The sequence below is a fragment of the Musa acuminata genome, chromosome BXJ2-2, assembly GCF_036884655.1.
Source record: "Musa acuminata AAA Group cultivar baxijiao chromosome BXJ2-2, Cavendish_Baxijiao_AAA, whole genome shotgun sequence".
Taxonomy (NCBI): Eukaryota; Viridiplantae; Streptophyta; class Magnoliopsida; order Zingiberales; family Musaceae; genus Musa; species Musa acuminata.
The window spans coordinates 27,946,829-27,972,347 of record NC_088339.1 but is presented as its reverse complement, the minus strand read 5'-3'; the positions used below and the strand labels follow the sequence as shown (position 1 = coordinate 27,972,347).

Here is a 25,519-nt window from a genome sequence, read left to right as displayed (position 1 = left end):
TTTTAAAAAAAATTTAGTGATCCCCAAATCAAATCTACTCAAAATATTACTATGCAAAAATTGGTTGATACTTTAGTTAATTAGAATTAAGAAACATAACTATTTAACGATCTAATAATAAGATTCAACATAGCATTCTAAAACTTACTAAAAATTATTGTTATTTACATTACAGAAAAAAACTTTATTTGAAGATTAAAGTCAATTCAAGTAAGAAATTTCTCTAAAGGTCATGCTGTGGCGAGAGTGATCTGACGAACATGAACCGGACATTGCGAGTCCGTGGGTTCCACTTGCATTCTGTGATCTGAACAAATCGGAATGAAAGATTCAACACAATGAATACTTCTAATACGTCAATTGCAATTGATTTGATCGATTGTGCTTGCCGGTCATACATACCATCGGATGTAGATTCTATGAATCTCTCTAGGAAGACAAAAGAGAGGGCTTCATCAACTTTCATCTGGGCAAGAGCAAATACTGGGCTGTTGCCTGCTGCCATCGATGACGATACAGGAATCACGTAAAACTGTTGGAAGCAATGCATCAAATTGGTAGCAAATGATTCCAAAGTTTCCCTAGCTGTAAAATCACTGCATATTTGCAATCGTAAGATCTCATAGTTTGTCGACCAAATCTACCTCATGAACTACTAGACCATATAATAATGCATCAAATTGGTAGCAAATGATTCCAAAGTTTCCCTAGCTGTAAAATCACTGCATATTTGCAATCGTAAGATCTCATAGTTTGTCGACCAAATCTACCTCATGAACTACTAGACCATATAATAATGATTAGCAATCCATACATTTAATATAAACTTCATAGACTTGTACCAATAGTCATAACCAAAATTTTTCTTAAAGAAACGCAACGGGATGCAAAATTCCCTCTTACACATACCTTATGCTGAACACCAAACACTCACTGTCTGAGATCATAGTCTTGTACCATGCCGGACCTGCAGCCTTGATTGCAGCAGCTTCTTCCTGGAGGAGTATGAAGATGGAAAAAAAACTCCAGTCACAAAACTAGAACAAGACAAATTGGCAAGTGTAGCCCTATTGACCATTAAAAGATGAGCATCTTGGTAATAAAGTCCAAAATTGCCGACTTATTAATGAATTCATAAATTCAGCCACTGCTTTGGCTATGACACCTCAACTAGCAAGCAACTATACTTTGAAACCCTTTTTCATCCTATTCGAGTAAATATACTCCTAGAGAAGGCATCCTTGAATGCATCAACATCATAACCAGAAAGCACCAGGTACACTACTACTATCAGTTGTATATTACTTTATCCAGGCTAGTTGTTGCACTACCACTATCAAGAGGGACCGACCCAAGAAGTCTAGGACAACATTCAACCGCATTTACACTTAAAATTCAACAAAAATCACCAGGTGTTTATCAAATAAAATTTCAAAAGAGAATGTGTTAAAGACAATTTCCTGATTCCAGTATGTCATGTATTAGGATATCTGTTCCATCTCACGTTCTCTCTTTCAATTTCATACAGTAGAACAACAGCCTTTTAATCTTGAATAATTTTGTAGACGATGTCAATTTTTTTCAATGCTTTTGGTTCATTGTTGGATGCAATTAAGAGACATATTATAGTACATATTTTTGTTCTTATATTGAAAATTATTCATATTATAACTATAGTCTTTAAAATGTACTCCGCCTTAGTGGCATCAACTGGTATGACCACGTTTAGAGAGATCTTGAGTCTTAGACATGGACACCCATTCGAGAGATACTCCTTATATTCAAGATGGGAGAACTTTCCCGACGGTGCTCACTAGGGATGTTGCGATAAGTCTTCTGTCTTCATGGTAAGTCTGCGACCTGCTAAAATATTATTCTGGAATTTCTCCAATAAAAGCCATGGAATCTGGAACTAATAATCGTTCCAAAGAAATCAATCATAAAAAAATATATGTACCAAATTTCGAATGCTAACATAAATTATTTTCATCTTAGACATTAATGTCAAATATCAGTACAGATTTTGCAATCAAATAACAAGAGTTTTTGACACTTACAAATCTAATTAAAAGCATCCTAGCAGATGGAGACATTTCATATTACCTCCATGTTTTCCTTAATTAAATCAAGAAATTTCAAGAACAGTGGAAGTAATAATAGAAGTCAGAAAAATGGACTAATTATAAGCTCCATACTAGCCTAGAAAAAAAAAAACAGAAACAGTCAACCATGCAGCTTAAATTTCCACATATAGGTCAATCCACAAGATAACAATGATGAATTGCAATACCTTGGGAAGTTGGGTCCTCTTCTTGTCAAGCTACCCCTTCTTTGCCTTTAAGCGTTGTGCCTCCGCAAGCAAAGCCATCCTTCTCACTGTCTTGACATAGGGGTTAAGCTTCAGCAATGTGTAGAGATTCTTCAAAGGGTTCCTCTTCAATGTGTGCCTCTTCACATCCTTCTTGATCGGTTGCACCACCAACTGCACCTCGTCAGAGTTAATGATCATCGACAGATCCGCATTGTGCATCTTCGACCTCAACAGCACATAGCCCTTCTTTTTCTCAGATGGCTTATCAACGGTTCCAAACACAGTTCAACTTCGGGCTAATTATAGATTAGCTCTTGTAATTAACTATTCTTGGCATTTTGATCTATATGCTTTCAAAAATTGCATTGATATTTCTATACTTACAAAAATGAAACATTTAATCTCGTTTTTTCTAACGTTATCAACTCTACTAACAGAAATACCGCATGTGCTATCACGCACGAAAAATAACGTTAACACAAGGTTTAAAAGGTAATTTCACAATGCTACTCATCGATATTAATTTGTTCTTTTTATAACTTCTGTAAAAACAACAGTCGAGAAATCAACAGTTCTGTAACAGTCAACGGATGAACAGATAGGATCACAAGAGAGATCCTTTCTATCGAATGCTTCACTTTCCAACAAAATATTCGAAGACAAAAATAAAATAAAACAATTGAATAGCACTATCCCATTTTGTTTCTCAACAAGACTCCTTCTCTCTCTCTCTCTCTCTCTCTCTCTTTGGACAATAAAAAAATATTATAAAATTATCTTTTTAACTCTATTTTAATATTATTTTTTAGGGTTTCAGCACATACAGCATTTCTATCAACAGAATGAAAAAAAAGAGATTAAATATTTTATTTTTCTCAATATAACTTGAAACAAAATCGACGACGTAAAAAAAAAACGATATTAAATATTTTACTTTTCCCCATATAACTTGAGAGTATAAGGATGATATGTTAAGATGACTAGCCTGTCAATATGTCTCCCGAAGCCAACTTTACAAGGTTGAGGCGCTTGACATAAGAATATTGCCGTAAACGATCAGAGGACCCATACGAAAGATGTAGCCGCGGTTGCGCATTTTTCTCATACCAGGGCGGATGCCCTGGCTGTCCCTAGCCTTCTCGGCGTCAGGGACGGCGCCAACCTGCTTAAGGATCTTGATCGCGGAGGCGGTCTTCTCTACGCCCTCGGCAGTGTCAGAAACCACGAGAGGGAACTCGGGAACGGACTCGATGCGGTGGCCGCGGGCGAGGACAAGCGAGGGGACGGCGGAGGCGGCGAGGGCGGAGGCAGTGGCGTAGCGCCGTATGTTGACGTTGACGTGGCGGTGCCAGGTCTTGGTGGGGGGGCGAACAGACGGCCGCCGCGGCACATGTTGCCGAAGGCACCCTAGCCGGCGCGGTGTGTTCCGCCGCCGGGGACGCGGGGGATACGGAAGACGGCGCGGCCGGTACTCCACAAGACTCGGTGGAGGTCTGGTGGCCGGCGTGCTTAGAGACGGCGTACGGCCGGCGGCTGTTCCTTGAGAGGCTGGCGTGGACGAAGCGGACCACGTCGGGGCGCATCGGGGCCTTGAGGACGTCGGGTCGGGGGACACCGGCAAGAGCGTTAGTGGCCATGTGGCCCTCGAGGGGCTGCACGGTGACGAGGGGACGGACGGCGGCCATCGGACGAGGAGGCAAGTCCCCCCGACTTACGGTTTCAGGAACGGGAGACGAGGCTAAAATAGTGAAGGGTAACAAACTTCTATAAGAGAAGGGTAGGGTTTGATCATGACCGTCCGTTGTGTCTTGATCAGTGCGTTTCCACTGATGCGCCTGATGTCATAGTGGAGGCACAAATGGGAAGAAGGCCCAATATGTAATGGACCATCGTTATTGGGCCAATTCAGTTAAGGCCCAATACGTGATCAGGGTCATTTGAGTAAATTTATAGCCTCTCCACAACCCCGCGTTTCGACCTGACGTGATCGCGCACATGACTGAAATGGCGCGAAATCATCTCTAATCTCCCGCCACTTTCCGACGACGCTTCCCTCCCATCGCCTCTATTTCACCCACCTCAACTCCGCCCTCCTCTCTCTCTCTCTCGCTCTCTGAGCGACCGAAGCCCCGATCTCCTTCCATTAACATGATCCACCATCCGCCCACCGCCGCAGCCCCCGCGAGGGTGGTGGCCCCCAAGAAGCGGGGCAGCTACAACTGCGGACGCTGCGGCCTCCCCAAGAAGGGCCACGTCTGCCCCTCTGCCGACGGCGGATCCGCCTCCCTCCACCTCCCTCGCTCCGGCAACCGCCTCCGCCGTGCGCTCTCCTTCGACGAGGACCGTCCCTCCTCGTCCCCCGCCCCGGCGCTGGAGGATGAGGACGAGAGGGTGATCGAGGCGGCGGCCGTGGTGACGATGGGGGAGCCAGAGGTGGTCGTCGAGGAGGGAGGAGAGGAGGACGACGAGGAGGAGGCGGGGTGGGATGGAGAAGGGTCTCTGCCGTCGTCGTGCATGGTGGAGATCCTAAGGCGGCTGTCGCCCAAGGAGCTGATGCGGGTGGCGGCGGTGTGCCGGGGATGGAGGGAGTGCGTGCGGAAGGTGTGGCTCTCCGCGGAGGAGCTCAGGCTTAGGGTTTCACCTCAATCGCAGATCGGGTTTGTCGGGTCGGTTCTCCACAAATGTGCCGGATTGACGCGGCTCACTCTGACGATGGAAAGGTAGGGTTTGGTCTCTCTGAGAAGGATGAGGGCGGTCGATTGGATCGGCTATGGAAAACAACTTAATTAAGATTACATGACAGTGACAAAAAAACCAACCTTTAGTCAAATATTGGTAATAGATGAACACATGGGGCAGATCTAGGCTTAAACCTCGCGAAAGATTTATATGAAGCAGATTTAAGATAAGAATGAAAATTTGATATTTCGATCGTTGGTCAATTGACAATATCAGATCTGGTCATGGATCTATCAATTTTGGCTTTGATCTTATTGTAGATCCAAGTCAACCTGTGAAAGGGAACCATGACATCTGTTGAAGTGAACTGTGAGGAAGAAACGATAAGGACATGTTCTACTCGTTGAATGAGTGGAGATCTTCCTTCCCCACTTCAAGATCTGTTTTTCTGTTATGCGATTGTGTCTTCATATGTCCTAGATCTGAAGGGAAGAACTTGCATTGGCGACATGGATCACAGAGGCCCTACCAATATGCCTTTTGATGATCTATTTGATTTGGCTGAATAGTTAAATAATGATGCAGAATGCTCGGATCTGTCATATTGATGAAAGGCTAGATCTTAATACTATCTGCATACTACATTTTGCATTTTATACTTTTTCTTTTTTTTTTTCTTGTACAAATATACTTCTCCTTTTGATTATGGTTTTTCACTTTTTGTTATTGTTTTCTTTGTGTCTGGCTTGGGTTCCGCAGATCAGAAGGTTTAATGATTGATGAAGACTCAGGTTAGATGGATTCATTTGTCTATCATTTCTCTTTGTTTTGAGTGAGATACATTTGTGACAATCTAGTATGAATCAACTCAGTTAGTGGCTTTTTAAACTAATAATATATTGATAAAACACGCCAGAAATAAAAGTTATGCCTTTTCAAGCATTTGAAGACTGGACTATGTAACAGATCTTATCATTTGGTTTGCTTCTTTTACCAGTGTTAGGTGAAAATCTGGTAGCATAATGTCTGATTAATCTCTCTTTTTGTTCATTTTCTGCAGTGATATTGATGCTACCATGTTAGCTTGTGTTGCATTCTCGCTGCCTAGTTTAGAAGCTTTTGAGATAAACATGGCTGAAAATGTGGTCAACAGGATAACAGGGTATATGTCATTGGCTTTTAAACACTCATTTTCTTTTCTTGGTTATGTTTTGCTTTTGATTCCTTGCATCATCCTGTGTAGTTTCAAGTATCTTAGGTCTAAGCTAACAGTTCACTCGTGCCTTCTAAGTTTGGTTGATCCTCATCTATGTTAAGCTACTGCACTGAATTGTTGGCGCATGGATATAGAGCTCAATTTTTTACAGAATGACTTGTTTTGGTTTTAGTGTTGATTTCCTGTCTTAGGTCTGGTTTTGTGCAGACCATCTGCTTGACACACACTGTATATTCTTATTAACTGCAATTGCAACTTAGTGTATTATATTTTTGCTGAAAGGCCTACTAATGTTTTCAAGGATGTTTGCCTGTCCTATCTATTTCATTTTTTCTGGCACTTTTGACCACAAAATATTTACTTGATTTACTTAAGATTTGAACCATTCCAGACCAATTTACCTCTCATTAGATGTGCTTCTATCGTTGCATGTCAATTGTCAGACATATTTCCTCGAAGAAGGGTGAACTGTCACATCCTGAAGAGTGATTCACATGTACTTATCATTTCATGCATGATTTTAAGATAAATAATACATTGATTTTTGTGTAATTATTTCAATTCTTTTTGCCTTACCTGCCAGGATTTTATATCTCTTCTGAAAATCTTTGATATATACCTCTTTTCAGAAGAATGCTGGTGGTAAACTCTATAGTTGTGCTTTTAGTCTTGTAAATTCAGCCACATCCAAGGTCTACTAATAGAATTTGTTTTCCAAGGTCATTTACAAAATCAATGCAATTTTTCTTGTGCATAACCATATGTGTGCCATCTTTTTGTTTGTTTGTAGGGATGAATTGGGTCGTTTTGTTGCTGAGAAACGATGTCTCTCAACGCTTAAAGTCGAGGGTTGCACCAACATTGGATTTCTCAGTATCTCTTCATCAAGTCTTTCATCACTCTGGCTATCAAATCTTTACTGCATCTCAAAAATGGTATGTGACTGTCTTGCTTATAAAAGTTCATTGTGATTTATTTATCTTTCCTTTTGTGCATGTAAGGACTTCTAATCATTTTGATAGGTATTTAAATGTCCTAATCTGAGAGAGCTGTCTCTTGATTTTACACGACAAGAAAATGATTCGACAGATCTTATCACGATGATGGAATGTTTGGGGCGTACCTGTCCAAGGCTAAGAAATATTCATGTTGCCTCGATTCATCTTTCTAATGAAGCTGTCCTCTCTCTTACAAGTGCAAATCTCAGGTAGGTATTATGCTTGAGGTACATTCATGATGATGTTTAACAATTATGAACTGGGCACATGCATCCCATAAAGACTCTAATGCTAAAGTAGGCTTTGTGATGTATTTCTATCTATAATGTAACAGATGTTAGGGCCCAATCATACTAGATGAAATTTATTAAAAAAGCATTATTTTTCTGCTGCTGCTTAGTTTCCATTTCAGTAGATTGATGGTTAAATTTTGTTTTCTTAGGGATTTGCGTATGTTGTCATTGGTTCTGGGTTCAAGAATCACAGATGCTGCTGTAACTGCCATTGTTTCGTGTTGCACAAGTCTAGAATTGCTTGATTTGAGTGGGTATGTTTCATTCTGTGCTAAAGTAGTGGTTATATGTAGTTATTATCTTCGAATCTCTGGATTTAGATTTCATTGTAACATCAATTTTCTATGTGAATGCCAATCTGTTTCACATTTCCTTTAGAGTTCTAGTTGTACATGCTTTTCACTCTTTTTTTGATTATTTGAGTTCTCTGGATTCACACTTGCTTGATTTTTTAGGTCAAGCATCACTGACAGTGGAATCCGAATGATATGCAATGTATTTCCTGAAACTCTATCCAGACTCCTACTTGCTCTGTGCCCAAATATTACTTCAAGTAAGTATTTGTTTGTTTCCTCATCCTTCGGATTCTTAATTCCTTTGTCCAGCAAGGGTTACCATACCTTGTAAATCGGGTGACTGCATGCATTGTTCCTCATTTCTCTGTCCATCTTTTTCAGATGGAGTCCAGTTTGCTGCAGTTCAATTGCCTCTTCTCCAGCTAATTGACTGTGGGATGAGCATATGTGATACTGATTACCAGAACGAAAGTGCTGAAGAAAATGTATATCCCAATAATGAAAGGAGTGGAGAATATACCAAGTGCCAGAAATCACCTACCATGAAGTCACAGAAGATCTACCAAAAGCTTATTATAAAACATGGAACTCTGAGGAAGCTCAGTTTATGGGGTTGCTCAGGTTTAGATGTAAGTGAAAATGCATAAGAATCAGCAGCAACTTCCGTGATTTCTTTCTCATCATGCCTTCTGAAATGACTTTGGCACTGCAGACCCTGTACTTGAACTGTCCGGAGCTCAATGATCTTAATCTTAACTCATGTACAAACTTACATCCGGGTAGAATACTGCCATTGAACTTTATGATGTTATAATGACACATCATGGTTTCTAACAAGGTATGCTAAAATCACACAGAAAGGTTGTTGCTCCAATGCCCTAATTTGAAGAATGTACATGCTTCCGGATGTCAAGACATGCTAATTGGAGCTATACGGAATCAGGTACCATTCTTATAAGCTACATTTAATTGCTTGTGTTTTGTGCATGACAAAGACACCTGTTTTTGTTTTGAATTAACAAAAATTTTACCAACCCTACACAATTTTTATGAAGATAAGAAGTAAACTTAAGCAGTATACAGACCAAGCACATATTTTTGTGGTAAAAGAGTTTAGAACAAGACTGATGTAAATCACTAGGCCTCATATGGCACATGTAAATGTGTTATTGGTGAACAAGAAATGGTGTTCCACATTTCTTCAAGATGCTTTGTTTCCTTTTTAGTTGTATAAAAATGTAAACAGGGTGGGAAATTTGCCCCCTTTCTTTTATACACATTTCATCTGAAAACTTGCTATGCTTCAGTGTGCTCCCTCCCCCTTCTAATACTGCCTTGTTTAAGTTTCCAAGTTGCTTTATGTCTGGCACTCAAATGAAAGAAGTTTTTCCACTGTTTTTTCTCTTCTTCAACCAGTGGCCATACTTGTAGGTACTCAATGAGTTTGCTGCTGCTGTCAAAGACCATTTACCATGTAAGCGACTAGCTGATGGATCTAAAAGGGTCCAGGTTCCCCATTTTGTCCAGCAGGTGAGTACGAGCATCTTCAGAGCTACGCCTGCTTCTTCAGTACCTTGGTGCTAAGTTTTGTTTCCTGAAAACATAGTCATATGCTTGCTGCTGCTGCTGCTTGCAGTTATCCGATGATGAGAAACAGAAGAGGAGAAGGATGACCCAATGCATTGTGCATCATGACTAATTAGCTCCAACAATGTCAAGTATCTTTCAACCTCTAATGTGACATACAAAGCACTTCAAAAGCGTTCAGGAATCAGGGACTTGTAGAAGAATAAGATTGTTCCCAACGTGTTATTGCTCACTTTGCCCAGAAATTTTTTAGCTTTGTATTATTAGTTGGATGGTTTTCAAGTCCTCATCCATAGATTTGAAACCATGGAATCTTAATCTTATTGTCCTGATGCGATTCAAATTCACTACAACAAATGTTGTGAATGAATCATTCGAGAGATATAAAGTAGCTGAACTCTGAACATGTATCAATCCATCTATCTATCTATTATAAACCTGCACAGCGCATGTTGCTTCACCTAAAATGCTCCCTTTTGTTAGATTAACATGATTTTGTTAATGGGAATCCAACTAGCAATGGACCACGATTTTGTACTAAACTTCAAATTCAGCAACTTTGACAGAGTGGTCAGTCATGCTTTTCTCGTTGTTGAAAGATGTAAAGATTCTCACTGACATGACACGTTCAAATACAAAGAGAAAAGAACTTGTCGTGAAATTGACTTTTGTCTCCCCCTCGTTTATAATAATCGATCTGTCTCTCACCTTTCGGTCGGTCAATAAACGTCGTCCAACATATCGATCACTAATTGTTGTCGAACAGATCAATTTGCACGGTGCGATTATGCAGATATTACGATGATTAGATAAATTAGATGGTGTTAAGAGCCCTACCGACCAAACCCAAACACCTCATGTGCTCCTCCACTGTTGCGAGCTCCAAAGAAAGCTGTGTTGGTTCCCTCGACCACATGCCGCTGTCCTGGGCCAGACCGGCGGGGATGGTTCGACGGCCACGATCTTTGCTAAACCACCGATCAACGAATCCCAGCCGTCGGATCGGGTCGGCCCGAGGCCTAATCGGTCCGGCACGGTGGTCACCCCTGTCCGCCATCCGGGCGACCAGCGTCCTCCGTGCACTAAAGCCTTCGCACAGCGTGCGTTCTCCTACTACCGCTGCTGCTTTCATGTCAGCCACTATATATCTCTACCATCCTCGGAAGGCTTTCTTCCACCTCCACAGGCACGGTCTGCCGGCATCGCTTCCATTTGGCACACCATGGAAGCTGCGGCGAGCTACGTGAAGGACGGCGACGACCTCAGGGACACGGAACTCAGGCTCGGGCTGCCGGGCACCGAAGCGCCCGAGAAACCGGCGGCCCCCTCGACGAGGGGCAGCAAAAGAGCGCTGCAGGAAGATGGCGACATGGAAAGCCGTGCCAAGAGCAGGCCTTTGGAGGTGGACTGCGGCGAAGCACCAGCGGCAAAGTAAGAGTGCCTTGAATGATTTCTCGGTACCATGTGGTTTTTGTTTAGCTGATGGGTGATTCCTTGACATGGCAGAACGCAGATAGTTGGGTGGCCGCCGATCCGATCGTACAGGAGGAACAGCTTCCCGCCGAGGAAGGTGGAGGCGGAGGCGGAGGCGGAGGCCGCCGGACTGTACGTGAAAGTGAGCATGGACGGGGCTCCTTACCTGAGGAAGATTGACCTCAAGGTTTACAAGGGTTACAAGGAGCTAAGGGAGGCCATCGACAACATGTTCAAGTGCTTCACTCAAGGTGAGGGAACTCATCCTCAACAACAGCAACATCAAGAACAAGCATGGCCATGGGAATGATGCAGATCTCCCTTCATTTCTTGCAGGAGAGGTCTCAAGGAAAGAAGGCTGCAGCAGTGGATCTGAATCTGCCATCACCTATGAGGACAAAGATGGAGACTTGATGTTGGTCGGTGATGTTCCCTGGGAGTAAGCATCTGATCTGCTCCTGTTAGATCTCATCTCCTTCTCCTTGAACTTGGCTGACATGCTTTGTCTTCTTGATTTGGTGTCTGTAGGATGTTCATCTCCTCCTGCAGAAGATTGAGGATAATGAAAGGATGCGAAGTAAGAGGCCTGAGAACAAGACAATATAGCTAGGGCACAGGCTTACAAAGAAGAAACAAAGATGGAGAGAAGAAGAAAGAGAAAGAAGAAGAAGGAAGCATGATGTCTGTGTCAAGAACAATCTTGTATTCCAACTTCACAAGATGCAGAGTTTGTTCTGCATGAGATGTTTTCTGTATAAAGGATCTCTTTTAAGTTTTTTTGAGTTCTGGTTACACTATATAATCAAAGGATTGCTTGACTTCCTATTTCATGTACCACCATGATCTGAATTTGAAGAAGCAAACAGAACAAAAAAGAAGATAAACCATGTTTCAGAATCTCTCCTATTGTTCTGATATCTCTATCTTTCTACTTCTATTCCTTCTCAAGTTTTCTAGGTAAATGCATTGATACAGGAACTTGCCTTCTTTTGAAACCAGTGCCCAATTTGCATTGCAGACAAAGTGCACCACTTGGGCAGAGATTTACATGGTGGGAACACTTGGATCTCAAAGTCAAACAATGTTTTCTATATCAGAGTGATGGGGGTGTGCAAATAAAGCTAACAGTTGGTGGCTGACAAGATCCAAGTAGGCCAGTCCATATTCCTTGAATCCAAGACAGTGGGAATCAACATTTCTGACAACACATGTGATGCAGATGGATGAGAGTAGGATGGAAACTTCCAGTTTGGTTGCCATGGTTGGATCCCAGCTTATTACAGATCTGTGCCTGAAAGTGACTTGAACTATGTTTAAGAAATTAGGAGCCTACAAAAATGAATGGAAGAACAGATCTGTGACAAATAATACTACTCTCTTATCAGCTTAATTTGTCATATTTTTTGCATCTGAAACTTGAAAGTAATTTTCACTTACATGATAGCACAAAGATCAACCACCAATACCAACAAAAGCTAGAGAGAGATGTAAACTTGACCCAAGACTGGTATCAAATCAACCCCAAATTGGATGTCAATGGATGAAGATTTATCTTGAAGCTAAGTCAGGTGGAAGTGCATTACATGCCTGGATTGATCATCTTGAAGCTTAATCATGTCCAGCACAATCAATCAATTACCCCAACAATAGATGCTGCATATTGATTCTAAAAACATACTTGCTACAGTATGCACATCGATTATCTTGTACTACAATAAAGAAAAAAAAAAATCCCTGCCTGCAGGATAAAAGCACTCCTTCAATACATGAAAATGAGCAATTCCAGTGCTGAAAGGTTGTGGAGAAACAATCGATTGGTCATATCAATTCAACGATGTGTTATGACCTGGTCAATCAACTCTGACAGATCATAAGATTCATAAGATTAAAAGATTGAGCTTCAATCTAAGTTGATAGGCATTAAAACTAACAGCCACTTCATTCCTCCTTGCTAGAACTATTAGAACATAACTATAAGCAGCTACAGAAACTCCAAGAAAAGCCGTGGTAGCTTTAACTAATTCAGACTCTCATGTCTTTTGCATAATAGAAGGAAGAACTCATTTGCACCATACTAATAGTTTGGACCTTGTCAACAGTCGATCATGAGCTGTCTGTTGTGCCTGATGTTTCAAGTTCCTTCTTTTCATCTTCACTGCTAACTGCTTTAGGGCTTTCAGCTGGAGGAGATTTACTTGAATCTTCTGGATCCTTCTTTAACTCGGTTTCAAATTCTTTTGCAGCCTGAACAATCAAAGACAAGCTGGCCAGTTAGACTCAGATTAAAGAAGTAAACTCTAGAATCAATATGGTAAAAGTAAAGAACCCTGGCAATTGAATAATATGCAGTGCTCAATCAAAGTAACTACATAATATGAAAAAAGCTCAGGAAGGTAAAAAAGAACAAAGGTTTTCCTTACTGTACAAATCAGGTTAGCTGGGTTAATAAAGGGGCTAAAACACAAAAAGAGTGTATTGGACCCAACGCAACCCAACCTAGATATGTATTTTTCATGATCCACCTAAATGGGATGATTATGAACCACTGTTCCACAATTCTTAAGCCAAAATTAATGGAAGGGGACTGATCTAGCCTTTACAAATTCGTTCAAGTCTTCTCTCACTACTGATATGGGAATAAGTTGACATCTTCGTCAAGAACCAATATGGTTAATAATCAAAACCTATCATGGTGAAGCTCAGCCTAGTTGTAGTTCCACGTCGTGATGTGTGCTTTAGTCTTGTTCACAGATAGTCTTTTCTACTCTGCCTCTTATCACGCCTAATACTAGATCACCTTTGATATTATTTGTAATAATCCAACTAGATGGAACAATTGAACCATTAACACTTGTTGAGCCTAAACTAGTGGTCCAAAATGCTTAAGTGTAAACTCGTGTAGTCTCTATAAATCTATTCAAATCTTCTTCCGCTTTTGTTGTGATACAAATTCAGGTATTATAGTAGCACTTCTCAGTTGGATAATAGTGCAAAATTGACAAAGTATTAGAATCTATTCTCAACCTTTCTCAGGGATAGAGCTCTGTTGCATGACAAATTTATCTCTAGTACATCACCCGGCAAATATTATATTCATCATACAATACCAGATGAGAACATATTATGCTGCTACTTATTGCTTAGCCAGCAATTCTCAAATTTGGGTGTGATGCTGACAGAGGTACACTATGTACCAATTGGAGATCAATCTGTTAATCAAATCATGGTCAGATAAGATTGAGATGGGAGAAACTGGTTCATCTACCGAAAGAAAATTTTGAGATGGCCCAGTTTTGGCTGAACACAGCCTGAGTTGCCCTGGCAAGTTGCATTTGTGATGACGAGTTATAAAGCATTCACAGGCAAAACAATTGAAAGCAGTAGCAGTATAGTCGATCAGATTATGCCAATTAATGGAATAACACAATCATAATTGCCTAGTTATTATTCATCGATAGATCCACTTGTTCTTAGGAGGAGGAGACAAAGTGGGAGCAAATGGAGACAAACCATCAGAAGGAACAATTTTGAGTGCAGCAAACCTGTTGGAAGCTCTTGACGGTCTTGCCGATGCTCCGGCCAATCTCTGGGAGATTCTTCGGGCCAAAGACGAGCGCGGCGACCCCGGCGATCACGACGAGCTCCGGCACCCCGAGGCCGAACAAGCAGCGGCACCCGAGGCCGCCGCTCCTCCCGGGTCGCAGCCTCCTCTGGAGGGCGCGGGTGCGGTGGGCGGCGGCAACGACGAAGAGGGACTCGGATGATGCGAGAGAGGAGCGCTTCGACAGCAGCCGAGGCGAGGAGGACGTCGTCATTAGAGCGGCCGGCGAAGCAGCAAAGGCCATCGCCACCATCTCTCCCGCCACGCGCGATCGATTTTTTTCTTTTTTTCCTTTTATTTATTTCTCAATGGATAATTATCAGAACATGAGATTGGGAACAGCGAGCAAAGTCGGCGTAGCGACAAACAAATATCGCCACATGATAATTCGTTGAATTAAAATTATGTCGAATCATAATGTCACTATAAATATTTTTCGTGGCTGTTTTCATAATCTCCTAACTTATATATTTGATTATAGTAAATGTTTATTAATTGGAATAATAGCTATTAACATAAGTTGTCGGAACTACGAATATAATTAAAAAGATAAATACATAAAAGCCATCAACAGAAGCAAAAAAGGGACGGAGGACGAGAAAAAGGTCGAAGAAAGCTTTCTTCACGTTTTACCCAGAGAAGCTACCTGCCTTTTTATTGGTGGTAAAGGTGGCCCCTCTGGTGCTTGCTCTACGCAGCTAATTGGAGGTCAGGTAGGCGAGAGGAGAAGACGATCAGCGTGCCGTCTCCCCGCCTCCCCCACCTCACCGAAGAAGAAGAAAAAGGAGGGTAGGAAGACCGGCAGCATCAAATCTCAACTCTGCTTCTGCTGCTTCTTCTTGATCGAGAGAGATGGAGAGGGTCTTCTCGGCGGATGAGATCGCCGACTCTTTCTGGGCCGCCTCTCCCGCCTCGGCAGGCCTGCCCTCGCCCGCCGGAGCCGCGATGAGCCGGTGCCCCTCCGAGTGGTACTTAGAGAAGTTCCTCGAGGAGGCCGCCGCTTTCTCCGCCCCCAGCCCTAACCCTAGCCTCAACGCCAACCAAAATAACTGTAATACGGTCCCCTATCCTCCGAGCGCCGTCTCCTCGGCCTCTAGCCGCAACCCTAGCCCTAACCTGGCACCCAATCCCAGCGCTTCGTCCTCCACCGTGGGGTCCAACTTTTGTGGGGCCCCGAGGGCCTCTGGACGAGTCGGAAATGGCGAGGTGGTGGAGATCAAGCTCCCCTTCGGTCCGCCGGTTGCTGTCGATCCCGGGAACTACCAAGCGCTTCTGAAGCAAAAGCTGGACGTGATCTGTGCTGCAGTCGCCATGTCTCGAGTACACCTTGTTTCTAATTCTCTTGATGAAGTATTTAGCTTGTGGTGAAATATTTTCTGCGCAATTGCAATATGCTTATCTTATATATGGAAATTAAACAAGTTTTATCTCTTCTAATCTCATAAAAGGAAAATCTTTTGACATATTTCGGTTTGGGGATTTGGCGATTTTGCTTCTAAGATTGTGGATCAGCTTTTGACTGTTATCCATATATTTTGCATCTTGTCACCTATATTATACTGTCACTATTGGCCTAGATAATTGCTTCAACATTTTTGAGAAGGATGAAATGGTGAATAGTGTTGTTGATTCAAAGTAGTTGGGATGTGTGAAGTCTATAGGAATTGCTTCTTACTGGCCAAATTATTCCTTCTGCCTAGTTTGCTGCTTATACGACCTGTTAGCACATCTTTGAGTGGAAGAAAGGGGTAAATTCCTTATTTTTCAAGCGCAAGTCTCACCATTAGTTACTTAAGCAAACATCTAAACCAAACTTGAGCAAGTTGTGACAGGAAACAGCTTGTCTAAATTGAGCTCAAGGTGGCTGATATAATTAGGGACTAACACTGGACTATCTATGAATGACTTGTTTGAGATTCATGGTTCAATGGAGCTTGCTAAAGCTTTTCAAACATGTATACTTGAATCAAACCATGCTTTGATAATTGAGATCCAAACCAAGAGACGAAAGGATTTCTGAATAGATAAATTATAAAGTTGAGTCAGATGTAAAATTAACTTATTTAGTCACTGATACTATAAGCTAAATCAAGTGTGACCAAAATGAGTTGGCAAGTTTCAAATTTTATTTTGTATACTTATGGATACAAAATTTCAGTTAAATTTCAGGCAGAATGCATACTTCATTAACTCTGCGACCATTTAATAGTAAGTTGCTAAATATTAATAAGCATTCCAAGAACAGAACTCTCACGCCAAGAAACAATAGTTACATGGAAGTATGAAATTGTCTGTTTAATTGCTTACCACATTGAAAATTAGAAGGAATGCTTTCGTTTACTTCCTTCCTTAAGATTCGAGGTTAACGTCGGTGCTAAAGCAAATCAGTTATGTAGACCTATGCAAGGAACCATCTTGGTGGTTGGTTTGGCCCATGCGTCTTTCTTTTTTTTGGCAAAGGGTTAATGGTGAAGGTAGGATTTGAGCCCAAGACCTTGCGATAAACTATCAAATTCTTTACTAGCTACGTTAGTTGAGACCTTCCTCATGCATTGTTTAGAGTTACTGTTATTCATTTTATCATTAGCCTTAAGCTAGTAACCAAGCAAAAAAAAAAGGGAGCAATTATCTGCAGTCAAACCATTCTGTAATTGTGGAATATGAGGTTTCACTCCTCTGAGACTGAAAATTTTAAGCAGGATGTTATCATGTTTTGTATTTGATGAATATCATCTACTTCATTTACATGTATTTTATCTTACTAATCAACTGTTGCTGTCTTTTAAATCTATTTGTTGTATGCATTAAGTTCTAATCTTTAACTATCACTTACACGCTTACCAAAAAATGTATAAAGAACAAAAAATTATGTATAACACTCATGTTTCTCTTATTACTGAAAGATATGATTGTATGTTGAGCTATTGAGATTTTCTTTTTTCTTTTTAATCTTTGGTTTCTCATTAAAAAGAAATTGACTTTATACATTCTTGGTGCCCTGGATAATTGCTCTTCAGTATAATCTTATATGGAGGACTTTTATTACATTTTAAATTCTATTAGTCAAAAAAGAAAACATATGTGGATGTTTGGATTTGGTTTTTCAAATTGTATATTTCTTCATTGCAGAGCTCTAGTGTGAATCCACAAAATTCTGCTTCTGTAGCTGACAGCAGGTCACCGATTTCAGATGCTTCACAGTTTGGTTCTCAAGTACCTGTGAAGGGTATAATTGCTAGTCCAATTTAGTGTTTGAAGACATGATTTAGGCTAATTTTATCCATTTCTGAATTTTCAATTTGTTCGGATGAAGAGGGTGTTTAAAGAGATATGCATCTTCATGGACTTGTGTGGCTTTTTGACTTTCTTTTTCCCTACTATGTTTGTCTCCTCGATTAATTAGGTAGAGTAGTATTCAGTTTAGTTTAAATTTCTTCTTTTTGGTATATCTATTATAAATTTATTTGGGTTATGGAGCTACATTAGAGACTTATGTCGAAAAGAGAAGGGGCTAAATAACATTTTATATGCTTATATATAACCAGTTGTCCTTTTTTTTATTTCATATGAAAGTCAAAGAATCATTGAAGGGCTCGGATTTGTCCAAAAATGGTAGTTATGTTGAGTGAGGAATAAATATGGTTGATCTTATTCTTTTTTTGTGTCATGGATTAAATGGAACATGACCATTTCCTAGTAAAGATTAGACTGAGCTGAAGAGAAAAGGGATTGTGTACATGATCTCTTTTGAGAATATAATTTTTTTGTTATGTTTAGGCCACTCTTGTCATTCTTTTTTTTTAGTCTTGTTCCGCCTAGCATCCCTATGCATTTTATGTTTAGACTTATTTCTTCTATGTCTTTATATTAAACAAATAAAATATACTGAATTACCAGTCATCCTATTCTGAGATGATCTTTAGAGCCATCACTATTATAAATCCTCATTGTTCATGATTTGTTTATAGTTGTATACTAGATGGAAGCATTGATATGCAGGATTTGATCATGAAAAGTTACGACCCCTGAAATCAATAAGAGCTACATCAAGATGCTAGAATAAAATAGTTATATTTGGAAAACGTCTTTGGTAATTTCAAAAAGGATGTTAAACTCAATTACTTGGGGGAAGCTTTGGCTTATCTGTAGGGCTGGATGAACCACACGCAAGAAGAAGTAACCACAACCTTCCAGCAAGATGACCTTAATGAGCCTGTACTACCACCTATATCTCCAAATTGGAGCTGTCAAAATGGATCATAAAGAAATATAGTCATGGGGAGCATAAATTATTTAATGGAATATTCAAGGAACAAATTCTTACCTCTGATTTCTGAAGTTTACCATGATAATTCTTTGGTCAATGACATTGTTGTCTAGAAATGCTGTACTTTATGAACATTCATTATTGATTGATCCACCAAACAAAATGAAGTTTATTCTAGGAAGTATTCGGGATGACATACTCATTGATAGTGATATGGTGAAAATTTTGTTAATGTATCTGTTCATGTGCAATCTTGAAATGACAGAATTTATCAATTTATATGGATTCAGAGAAGCTGGGTTATGGACAATATAACATCCCAAACATCTTAAGGACAATATTTTCATAGAGAAAAAGATTTTATATATCTAATTTTTATATTAGAGATAGGTAAGTTTCAGTCTCCATCTGTTGGAAATTTGGTAGGCTTTTTGAAAACATCAGGTACATGTTTATAGAATTTGGTTCACTCTCTCTTTTCTTAAACTCCATAATCAGTCACTATTGGTGATCACTGCTTACAATTTTGAGCACCTTTAATTTTGTTAGCAAAATTGCTGAATATATAGATTATGTTGTGCATTTGTAAGTTTTAGGTGTAAAAGTTCTGATGTAGCCTGAGTTGATCCCAAAAGCTGTATAACCTGCATCTTTCAGAATATGATGTTGTATTTTGATTGCTAGCTTTTATACAGCCGTGTCTTATTAAAATATCGACATGGTCTAAATTTAGAAAGGGTAGCTTTTGTTTATCACTTAAGGTTGAATGCAGTGTGATAGCATACCTTTTGTTGTAGCACATATAAAAATTTTAGCATGCTAATTTGCATGGATAAAATTTGGTTGATGCATATTTATTGCAACTTGATATTTTTTCTTTATTTTTCTTTCCTTTTCTGCATTTAACATTGCATAGTTAGGAAATGCTTCTAAGTTGTAATGTAAACAGGTGATGGACCTGGTGGAGTTCCAGCTCTATCCATTTTGCAGAACTCAGGTACCCAAGGGAAGCCAGCTACCAGTGGTTCATCAAGGGACCAGTCTGATGATGATGATGATGATGATGATGAACTTGAAGGAGAAGCAGAGACCAATGAAAATATGGACCCTGCTGAAAGAAGACGCATGAGGAGGTAAAATATGATTGTGTGCTGATTTGAGTATAGCTTTCTTGAGATAGTAAGCCTTTGTTAACCTTTACTCCCACACATTATTAATCATGTGTTCATTGTGTTGTCTGATTAGAATGTTTTTGTGCACACCAATAATTTGCATGAACACCTGTCCCTAGGTTTATCTTGGCTCATCAGTCTTTGATTATTCAAGCTTCGGAATGGTAAATGAAGGAACTGTCATTTTCAGATTTGCTTGGAAATCCGAGTTTTTGGAGCTGCAAAAATGCTGCTGTAGCTAGACTAATTTACTGAATATATTTCATGCCTTGCAAAGTGGATTTTTCTGATAGATCCGGGTAATTTTTGAAAAAAATTACTGAGAAATGAATAAATAAGGCAATGGCACCGAAAAGTATATTGGGTTTGGATTTCTGTTCCCATAATTAGTGTTGGTCAACAGAGTGGTTTGCTATTTTATGCGAAATAAACAAGAATGTGCTGCTAGTTTGTCGGCAATAGTGCATTAATTTTACAAGAACAAATACTTGTCATTTCTTTTTCTTGTGCTAAGTTTAGTGAATGGTAGTGGCTCCACTTGGACCAGTGGCAAGGCATTCTGCAACGGGCTTAATGAATTCCAGTCAGGGAAATGGCATCCCATCTTGTGGAGGCGATGCAGATGATATCTGAACTCCTTATATCCACATTGTCAGTTCTTTGTTGAGCTGTCTTCACTTATTGGGCAGCCTATATCTAAGCTCTTGCTATCAGCTTATTCTTCTCTTGGTTTTCAGTGGCATAATCCGTTCCTTCTGTGTTTCATAACTGGAGAGACCTATACCAGGACTCCTGAATTTTCATGAGATCAATCACACACTGTCAGAAACAAATGAATTTCAGCTGGAATGGTTGATTTTGGCTGGGTTTTGACTAGTTCTTGTAGATTCTTGAATGGAACTTAGAAGATAGAGAAAATGTATAAAAGGATTTATAAGAATTTGTGAAGTTTGCTCTAGTTAGTGAGAATTTTATTCATCACCAATAAATTTTTTATTGTTGTGATTCTTCAGACATTAAAAAAGGATGGTTCACTGCACAAGTTTCTTTCCAATGTGAGCCCTAGGTAGGATCAATTGCCAACAAAGAACTCTAGAGCATTGTATTCTGTTAATAAAGGATTCCAGACTTAAAAGGTTCTGTTGGACATTATTTCAATAAAGCAAGGACATGCAATCCACTTAAATTGAAATTATTGTATTTCTGACTATATATATTTTCTCGTGAATTCATATTTTCACATAAAGGTCATTCATGAGATTTAGGACTCCAACAAACTCACCTGAAGGATAACCAGAAATTAAATTTTAAAATTAAATTAAATGAACCAAATAATCTGGAAGACTGTTTCAGACTTCCAGTCACATAAGTAAATCTGAAAATTTTTCTTTAAAATAATAGGCCAATTTCCCACCATTACACTAATGAGAAGTACATCTTTGATAGGATAACTTGCTGCAGAGAATGCATGAAGTGTTGGCTTTTAGCCTATAAGAAAGTCATTTGTAGAGCCATAGTAGAAAAGGAAGGAATAAGGTGTGCAATATAAGTGCTTCTGGCCACTTGAGATATTTGATTTAAAGTGCTTTCAGCCACTTGTATGGTACTTTTTGGGATCCAGGATGGCCCCTTTCACCAAAAGCTTAATCCAACATAAGCATGATACTCTGGTCTTTGGGTGACAAGAAGTATCTGCTATGTCTTTCATGTTAAATGATAAAAAAAGGCCAGTTCCTTCAACATAACCCTAATGACAAAGAGATCCGTTAAGGCTAATGGTCCACCAAGTTTAGTTCTAACTGTGACAAAAATGGCCTTGTACTAAGAACATAAGTGAGATGCATTTGACATGTCCTTGTGCTTCTTTCGGAGAAAGTTCTTGTTGCATTTTTTTTTCATTTTCTGTTACATTGGTTGCATGACTGGTGTATTAATACAAAATGTTGGTTTTCTTGAACTTTTTTTTGTTTTGTGGTACCATACTGTCACGCACTTAACTTGTTTTGCCTAAGTCATGCGGCACCCTTGCGTGTCTGTTCGCAAAGGTCAACCTCCCCGAAACCTCCTGTGGTCCCTTAGGACCTACAAAAGGGAAAACGGGTTAGAGAAAGTCTCACTCGGGATTCACAACCAATCATTTCAGTAAATACTTCATAGCCAATGCAAATTACAAACATACTTTACAAGCTCTGAATGGTCGCACAACAAAGAGTCCAAAATGGTCCACTACAGTCTGAGATCCCCACAAGTGCCCATATGACACAACCTTTGTTTGCAAGCCTAAAACGGTCATCAAAACCAAAGAAAACTAAGCCTAGTGCCAGCCCTTTATATGCAAAACCGAAAGACACAGACATACATAAGCATTACATCGAATATCCCATTTACAATTTTGTCCGTGAGAATACGTGATCTTGTATCTCGTCGTTTTTATGTGACATCATTCTTACAATTATTTAAAAGAATGGCCTTGTGTTTCTCTATGGTAAGACGTAAAATGTCATACATAGATAAATTCTAGATTTGTGAAATGTATCCTGTGCAGGTATCTTTACTTTAATACTTTTAATTCTGTGTAGTGAATCTGAATTCTTTCTGTTTGTGCCCAGAATGCTCTCAAACCGAGAATCTGCAAGACGTTCAAGAAGGAGAAAGCAAGCACATCTAAGTGAACTTGAGGGACAGGTTGCTTTCTGAAATTGATTTTTTTTTGTATCTTCAAAATTATTAGTGTTAAGATTTGTCATACTTTTTGATAGGTCTCTGAATTAAAAATTGAGAATTCAACACTGTTAAAGCGTCTAACTGATATTAATCAGAAGTACGGTGATGCTGCTGTTGGCAATAGGATACTAAAAGCAGATGTAGAGACATTAAGAGCAAAGGTAAGCTGTTCGCTGGTTGATGTTTGTTTATGCTAGACCTGTGACTGAATCCATTCTGTTGTTCCTTGCAGAAAATTGGTAAATAATACTTATGTCATTTCTTATTGCTTAAGTTGTGAATCTTTCTAAGGATGCTATTTTATCAATTGCATGGCTATTGTTCATGGAGATGATATCGAAGGTTTCAATGTCAGTACACTTTTCAAGAGCATAGAAGCAAATACAACATTTTGAGTGGTACAATCTGCAAACAAGAAAACATTATAATGACAAATGAAAGCATGTGAATGGCATGAAATCTACTGATTATATGACATAAAGTGATAACAATGCATTGAACAACTTCTATATTATTGATGCTATATCTGGCTTTAAAAACTTTTTGATTTTAGACATCCTATGAACAAATTGCTTAATTAAATGTTATTACAAAACAGACATGACTTACAAGCAATGCCAAGACTTGTGCATTGTCCATCTGCACCATCTCAATCATCTTTTAATGCCAATCATTGGACCACTATTCCCCCTGTGATTGTATGGTGATCATCAAGCTCCTATTATTCTTCACTTCATCTGAAGTGGTAGACAACTAGTACTTTAAAGCACCTGTGGCTACGAGAACAGGTAAGTGGTAGTCTGTAGGTGTATTCTTGCAACTATAATCAGTTTGCTTAAGAACATTATGATTAGTTCTGAAGTTCTACTAAGATGAGTTTGGTTTCGTCAAACGCATTGTAGTAGAAGGTTTTTTTTTTTTTACAGAACTTATTTGCTCAAGTCTAATATCTATGGCATTCAGGTGAAAATGGCAGAGGAGACTGTAAAGAGGGTAACTGGAGTGTGTCCTTTGTACCCGATCATCTCCGACATGTCAAATATCAGTTTACCGTTTAACGGGAGTTCATCTGATGCAACCTCCAATGTTGTCATTCCTGTTCATGACAGCACAAACCGCTTCTTCCATGTGTCAGCATACGATCAGAGAACGAACACCTGCCTTCCTGACATTGGGATCCCTCCTCCGGTTGAGGATGCTGTCCATGGTGCTGTGGCTGCGGGGAAGGCTGACGGAGCTGCATCCATGCGGCAAGCTGACAGCCTGGAGCATCCTCATAAAAGAATCCTCGGAGGACCAAACTCATCCCCAGAATGGGACTCAGCAGCATGGGATCCGAAGACCTCTGTCACTGGCAAAAAGAATCAGGGCTAACAAGTTTCTGGGACTGTGTCATATTTAGATGTCATAAGCACATTGTCCATTGTGAAGGCAACCTAACTACTGTTTTGGATGCTACAAGTTATGATCTCATCTTTCTTGTTTGTCAAAACATAAGTCCCTGTTTGGAAGGGCAAAAAAGGCATCTCAGGTGATTTCTCCTCCTTTTTTTCTCCATAGAACAGCCCTGGTGAATCAAAACTGATTCAAATATGTGTTATCGACACCAGAAACAGGACAGTGTATTTACAGCTGAAGCGCTCTCTGTGGTTCCTCCTCCTGTCATGTGGTTCCAGCTTTCATAAACCATGACGGATGAAATGATACGTCATTAAATGGATGTGATGGATTACACATTACTGAGTGCATGCAAATCTCATGTCTTCTTCTTCTTCTGTGGACATGATATGAATTCTATGGATCTTTTATTGTCACTGAGTATTTAATTCTTTTCAGGAAACCTTAGATGAAGAAAAGTATACTGATGGCGATTCCATCACATGGGAATGGATTCTCATTCGAGGATAATTAGAAAAGTCAAAATTACTTGGGAAGGAAGATCAGATTGACAGCTGACGTAATTAATAGATGAAATCTAAGGACGGAAGGAAGATCTAAGCATTTGAAGTTTTGGAACCTTACCGGTGGAACAGTGAGCCATCTCTTCGAAATCAAGACAAAGAAGGTGGTCTCGATGAGGACGAGGGTCACCGGCCAAGTCCCGATTGGTCTACAGCCAACGTCAATCGACATAGACTCGACAATTGTCGCTTACACAGCCTCCTTTGGATCTCACTGGTCGCTCGTCAAAGAAGGTCTAAAGGGAGAACAGACCATGGAAAGAGGCATCAATCATTAAGCTTGACTCATCTTTTACTTGGTGAAGCATACATCCTCTTGCGTCTCACTCAAAGCTAAAAGTGACTTGCAGATTATAGTAGTCCTACATGAACCATCATCTCTCTCTCTCTCTCTCTCTCTCTCTCTCTCTCTCTTCTTGGCACCTTAGCTTGTGATAGGCTTTGATAACGATCAAGATTAGCAATCGCGATAACCTCAAACAATCAGAATGTATAATAATATTATCAATCTCAAATCTAATTTAGATCGATGAATATCTTATTCCAACTTAAGTATATCATAATTACCTTATTCTTAGAAGCTACGAGTGCCCCAAAAAATTAGATAGATTGACAGACGTATGTCAATATCCGAATCGTAGTAATTCGAATTAATTATCCAATTATTCCAATATGTATTTTCCTAATCCCAAAAAGAAAAAGGAAAACAAAAACAAAGAAATCAACGTGACACGCGATTCCCGTGATCCAGCAATTCGAGGTGTGTTGGTGACGGTCCGGTAGATGCGCCGATTGGTCCTCGTGGTGGGACCCGTGTTGAAGGAATGGTGGGTCACGTGGCGGAAGACCATTGCAAGTCTCGCGTCGGTATCTGTAGAAGGCGCCAACGTTTCAATTCAAAAGCCGCTGCAGAGCGGGTCGCTCAGTTCGCAGTCCGACCC

General features: G+C 39.9%; 4 protein-coding genes and 1 pseudogene across 8 annotated transcripts; 3 read left to right on the top strand and 2 right to left on the bottom strand.

The window, feature by feature from the left end:
* Window positions 1–118: 118 nt before the first annotated feature.
* LOC135605793 (large ribosomal subunit protein uL4-like) lies at window positions 119–4,152 on the bottom strand (annotated as a pseudogene).
* Window positions 4,153–4,371: 219 nt separating this feature from the next.
* LOC135605791 (F-box/LRR-repeat protein 17-like) lies at window positions 4,372–9,823 on the top strand. Of its 2 annotated transcripts, XM_065096261.1 has the most exons (11): window positions 4,372–5,031; window positions 6,051–6,152; window positions 6,997–7,141; window positions 7,229–7,413; window positions 7,647–7,751; window positions 7,953–8,050; window positions 8,175–8,422; window positions 8,506–8,572; window positions 8,651–8,736; window positions 9,225–9,323; window positions 9,430–9,823. In XM_065096261.1, exons 1-11 carry the CDS (start codon window positions 4,460–4,462, stop codon window positions 9,490–9,492), a joined length of 1,770 nt encoding a protein of 589 aa, XP_064952333.1. In that variant the 5' UTR covers window positions 4,372–4,459; the 3' UTR covers window positions 9,493–9,823. The 2 variants fall into 2 exon arrangements, with proteins under 2 accessions (XP_064952333.1, XP_064952334.1); XM_065096262.1 differs by lacking the exon at window positions 9,430–9,823 and having other exon boundaries at window positions 4,380–5,031; window positions 9,210–9,323.
* A 779-nt stretch (window positions 9,824–10,602) lies between these two features.
* Window positions 10,603–11,690, top strand: LOC135605794 (auxin-induced protein 22D-like). The gene is made up of 4 exons (XM_065096266.1): window positions 10,603–10,811; window positions 10,887–11,104; window positions 11,190–11,292; window positions 11,382–11,690. The coding sequence occupies exons 1-4, from the start codon at window positions 10,603–10,605 to the stop codon at window positions 11,461–11,463; spliced, it is 612 nt and encodes a 203-aa protein (XP_064952338.1). The 3' UTR covers window positions 11,464–11,690.
* LOC135605796 (sec-independent protein translocase protein TATA, chloroplastic-like) lies at window positions 11,030–14,832 on the bottom strand. 2 transcript variants are annotated; one of them, XM_065096269.1, is made up of 3 exons: window positions 14,396–14,760; window positions 12,942–13,097; window positions 11,030–11,396 (listed from the first exon to the last, which is right to left on the bottom strand). In XM_065096269.1, exons 1-2 carry the CDS (start codon window positions 14,705–14,707, stop codon window positions 12,957–12,959), a joined length of 453 nt encoding a protein of 150 aa, XP_064952341.1. In that variant the 5' UTR covers window positions 14,708–14,760; the 3' UTR covers window positions 11,030–11,396; window positions 12,942–12,956. The 2 variants fall into 2 exon arrangements, with proteins under 2 accessions (XP_064952341.1, XP_064952340.1); XM_065096268.1 differs by lacking the exon at window positions 11,030–11,396 and having other exon boundaries at window positions 12,774–13,097; window positions 14,396–14,832.
* A 305-nt stretch (window positions 14,833–15,137) lies between these two features.
* LOC135605790 (bZIP transcription factor RISBZ2-like) lies at window positions 15,138–24,161 on the top strand. Of its 3 annotated transcripts, none has more exons than XM_065096259.1 (6): window positions 15,138–15,774; window positions 17,584–17,680; window positions 19,695–19,854; window positions 22,503–22,578; window positions 22,653–22,778; window positions 23,581–24,161. In XM_065096259.1, the coding sequence occupies exons 1-6, from the start codon at window positions 15,307–15,309 to the stop codon at window positions 23,989–23,991; spliced, it is 1,338 nt and encodes a 445-aa protein (XP_064952331.1). In that variant the 5' UTR covers window positions 15,138–15,306; the 3' UTR covers window positions 23,992–24,161. The 3 variants fall into 3 exon arrangements, with proteins under 3 accessions (XP_064952331.1, XP_064952330.1, XP_064952332.1); XM_065096258.1 differs by having other exon boundaries at window positions 15,140–15,774; window positions 19,671–19,854; XM_065096260.1 differs by lacking the exon at window positions 23,581–24,161 and adding an exon at window positions 23,216–23,330 and having other exon boundaries at window positions 15,181–15,774; window positions 19,671–19,854.
* The last annotated feature ends 1,358 nt before the right edge of the window (window positions 24,162–25,519 follow it).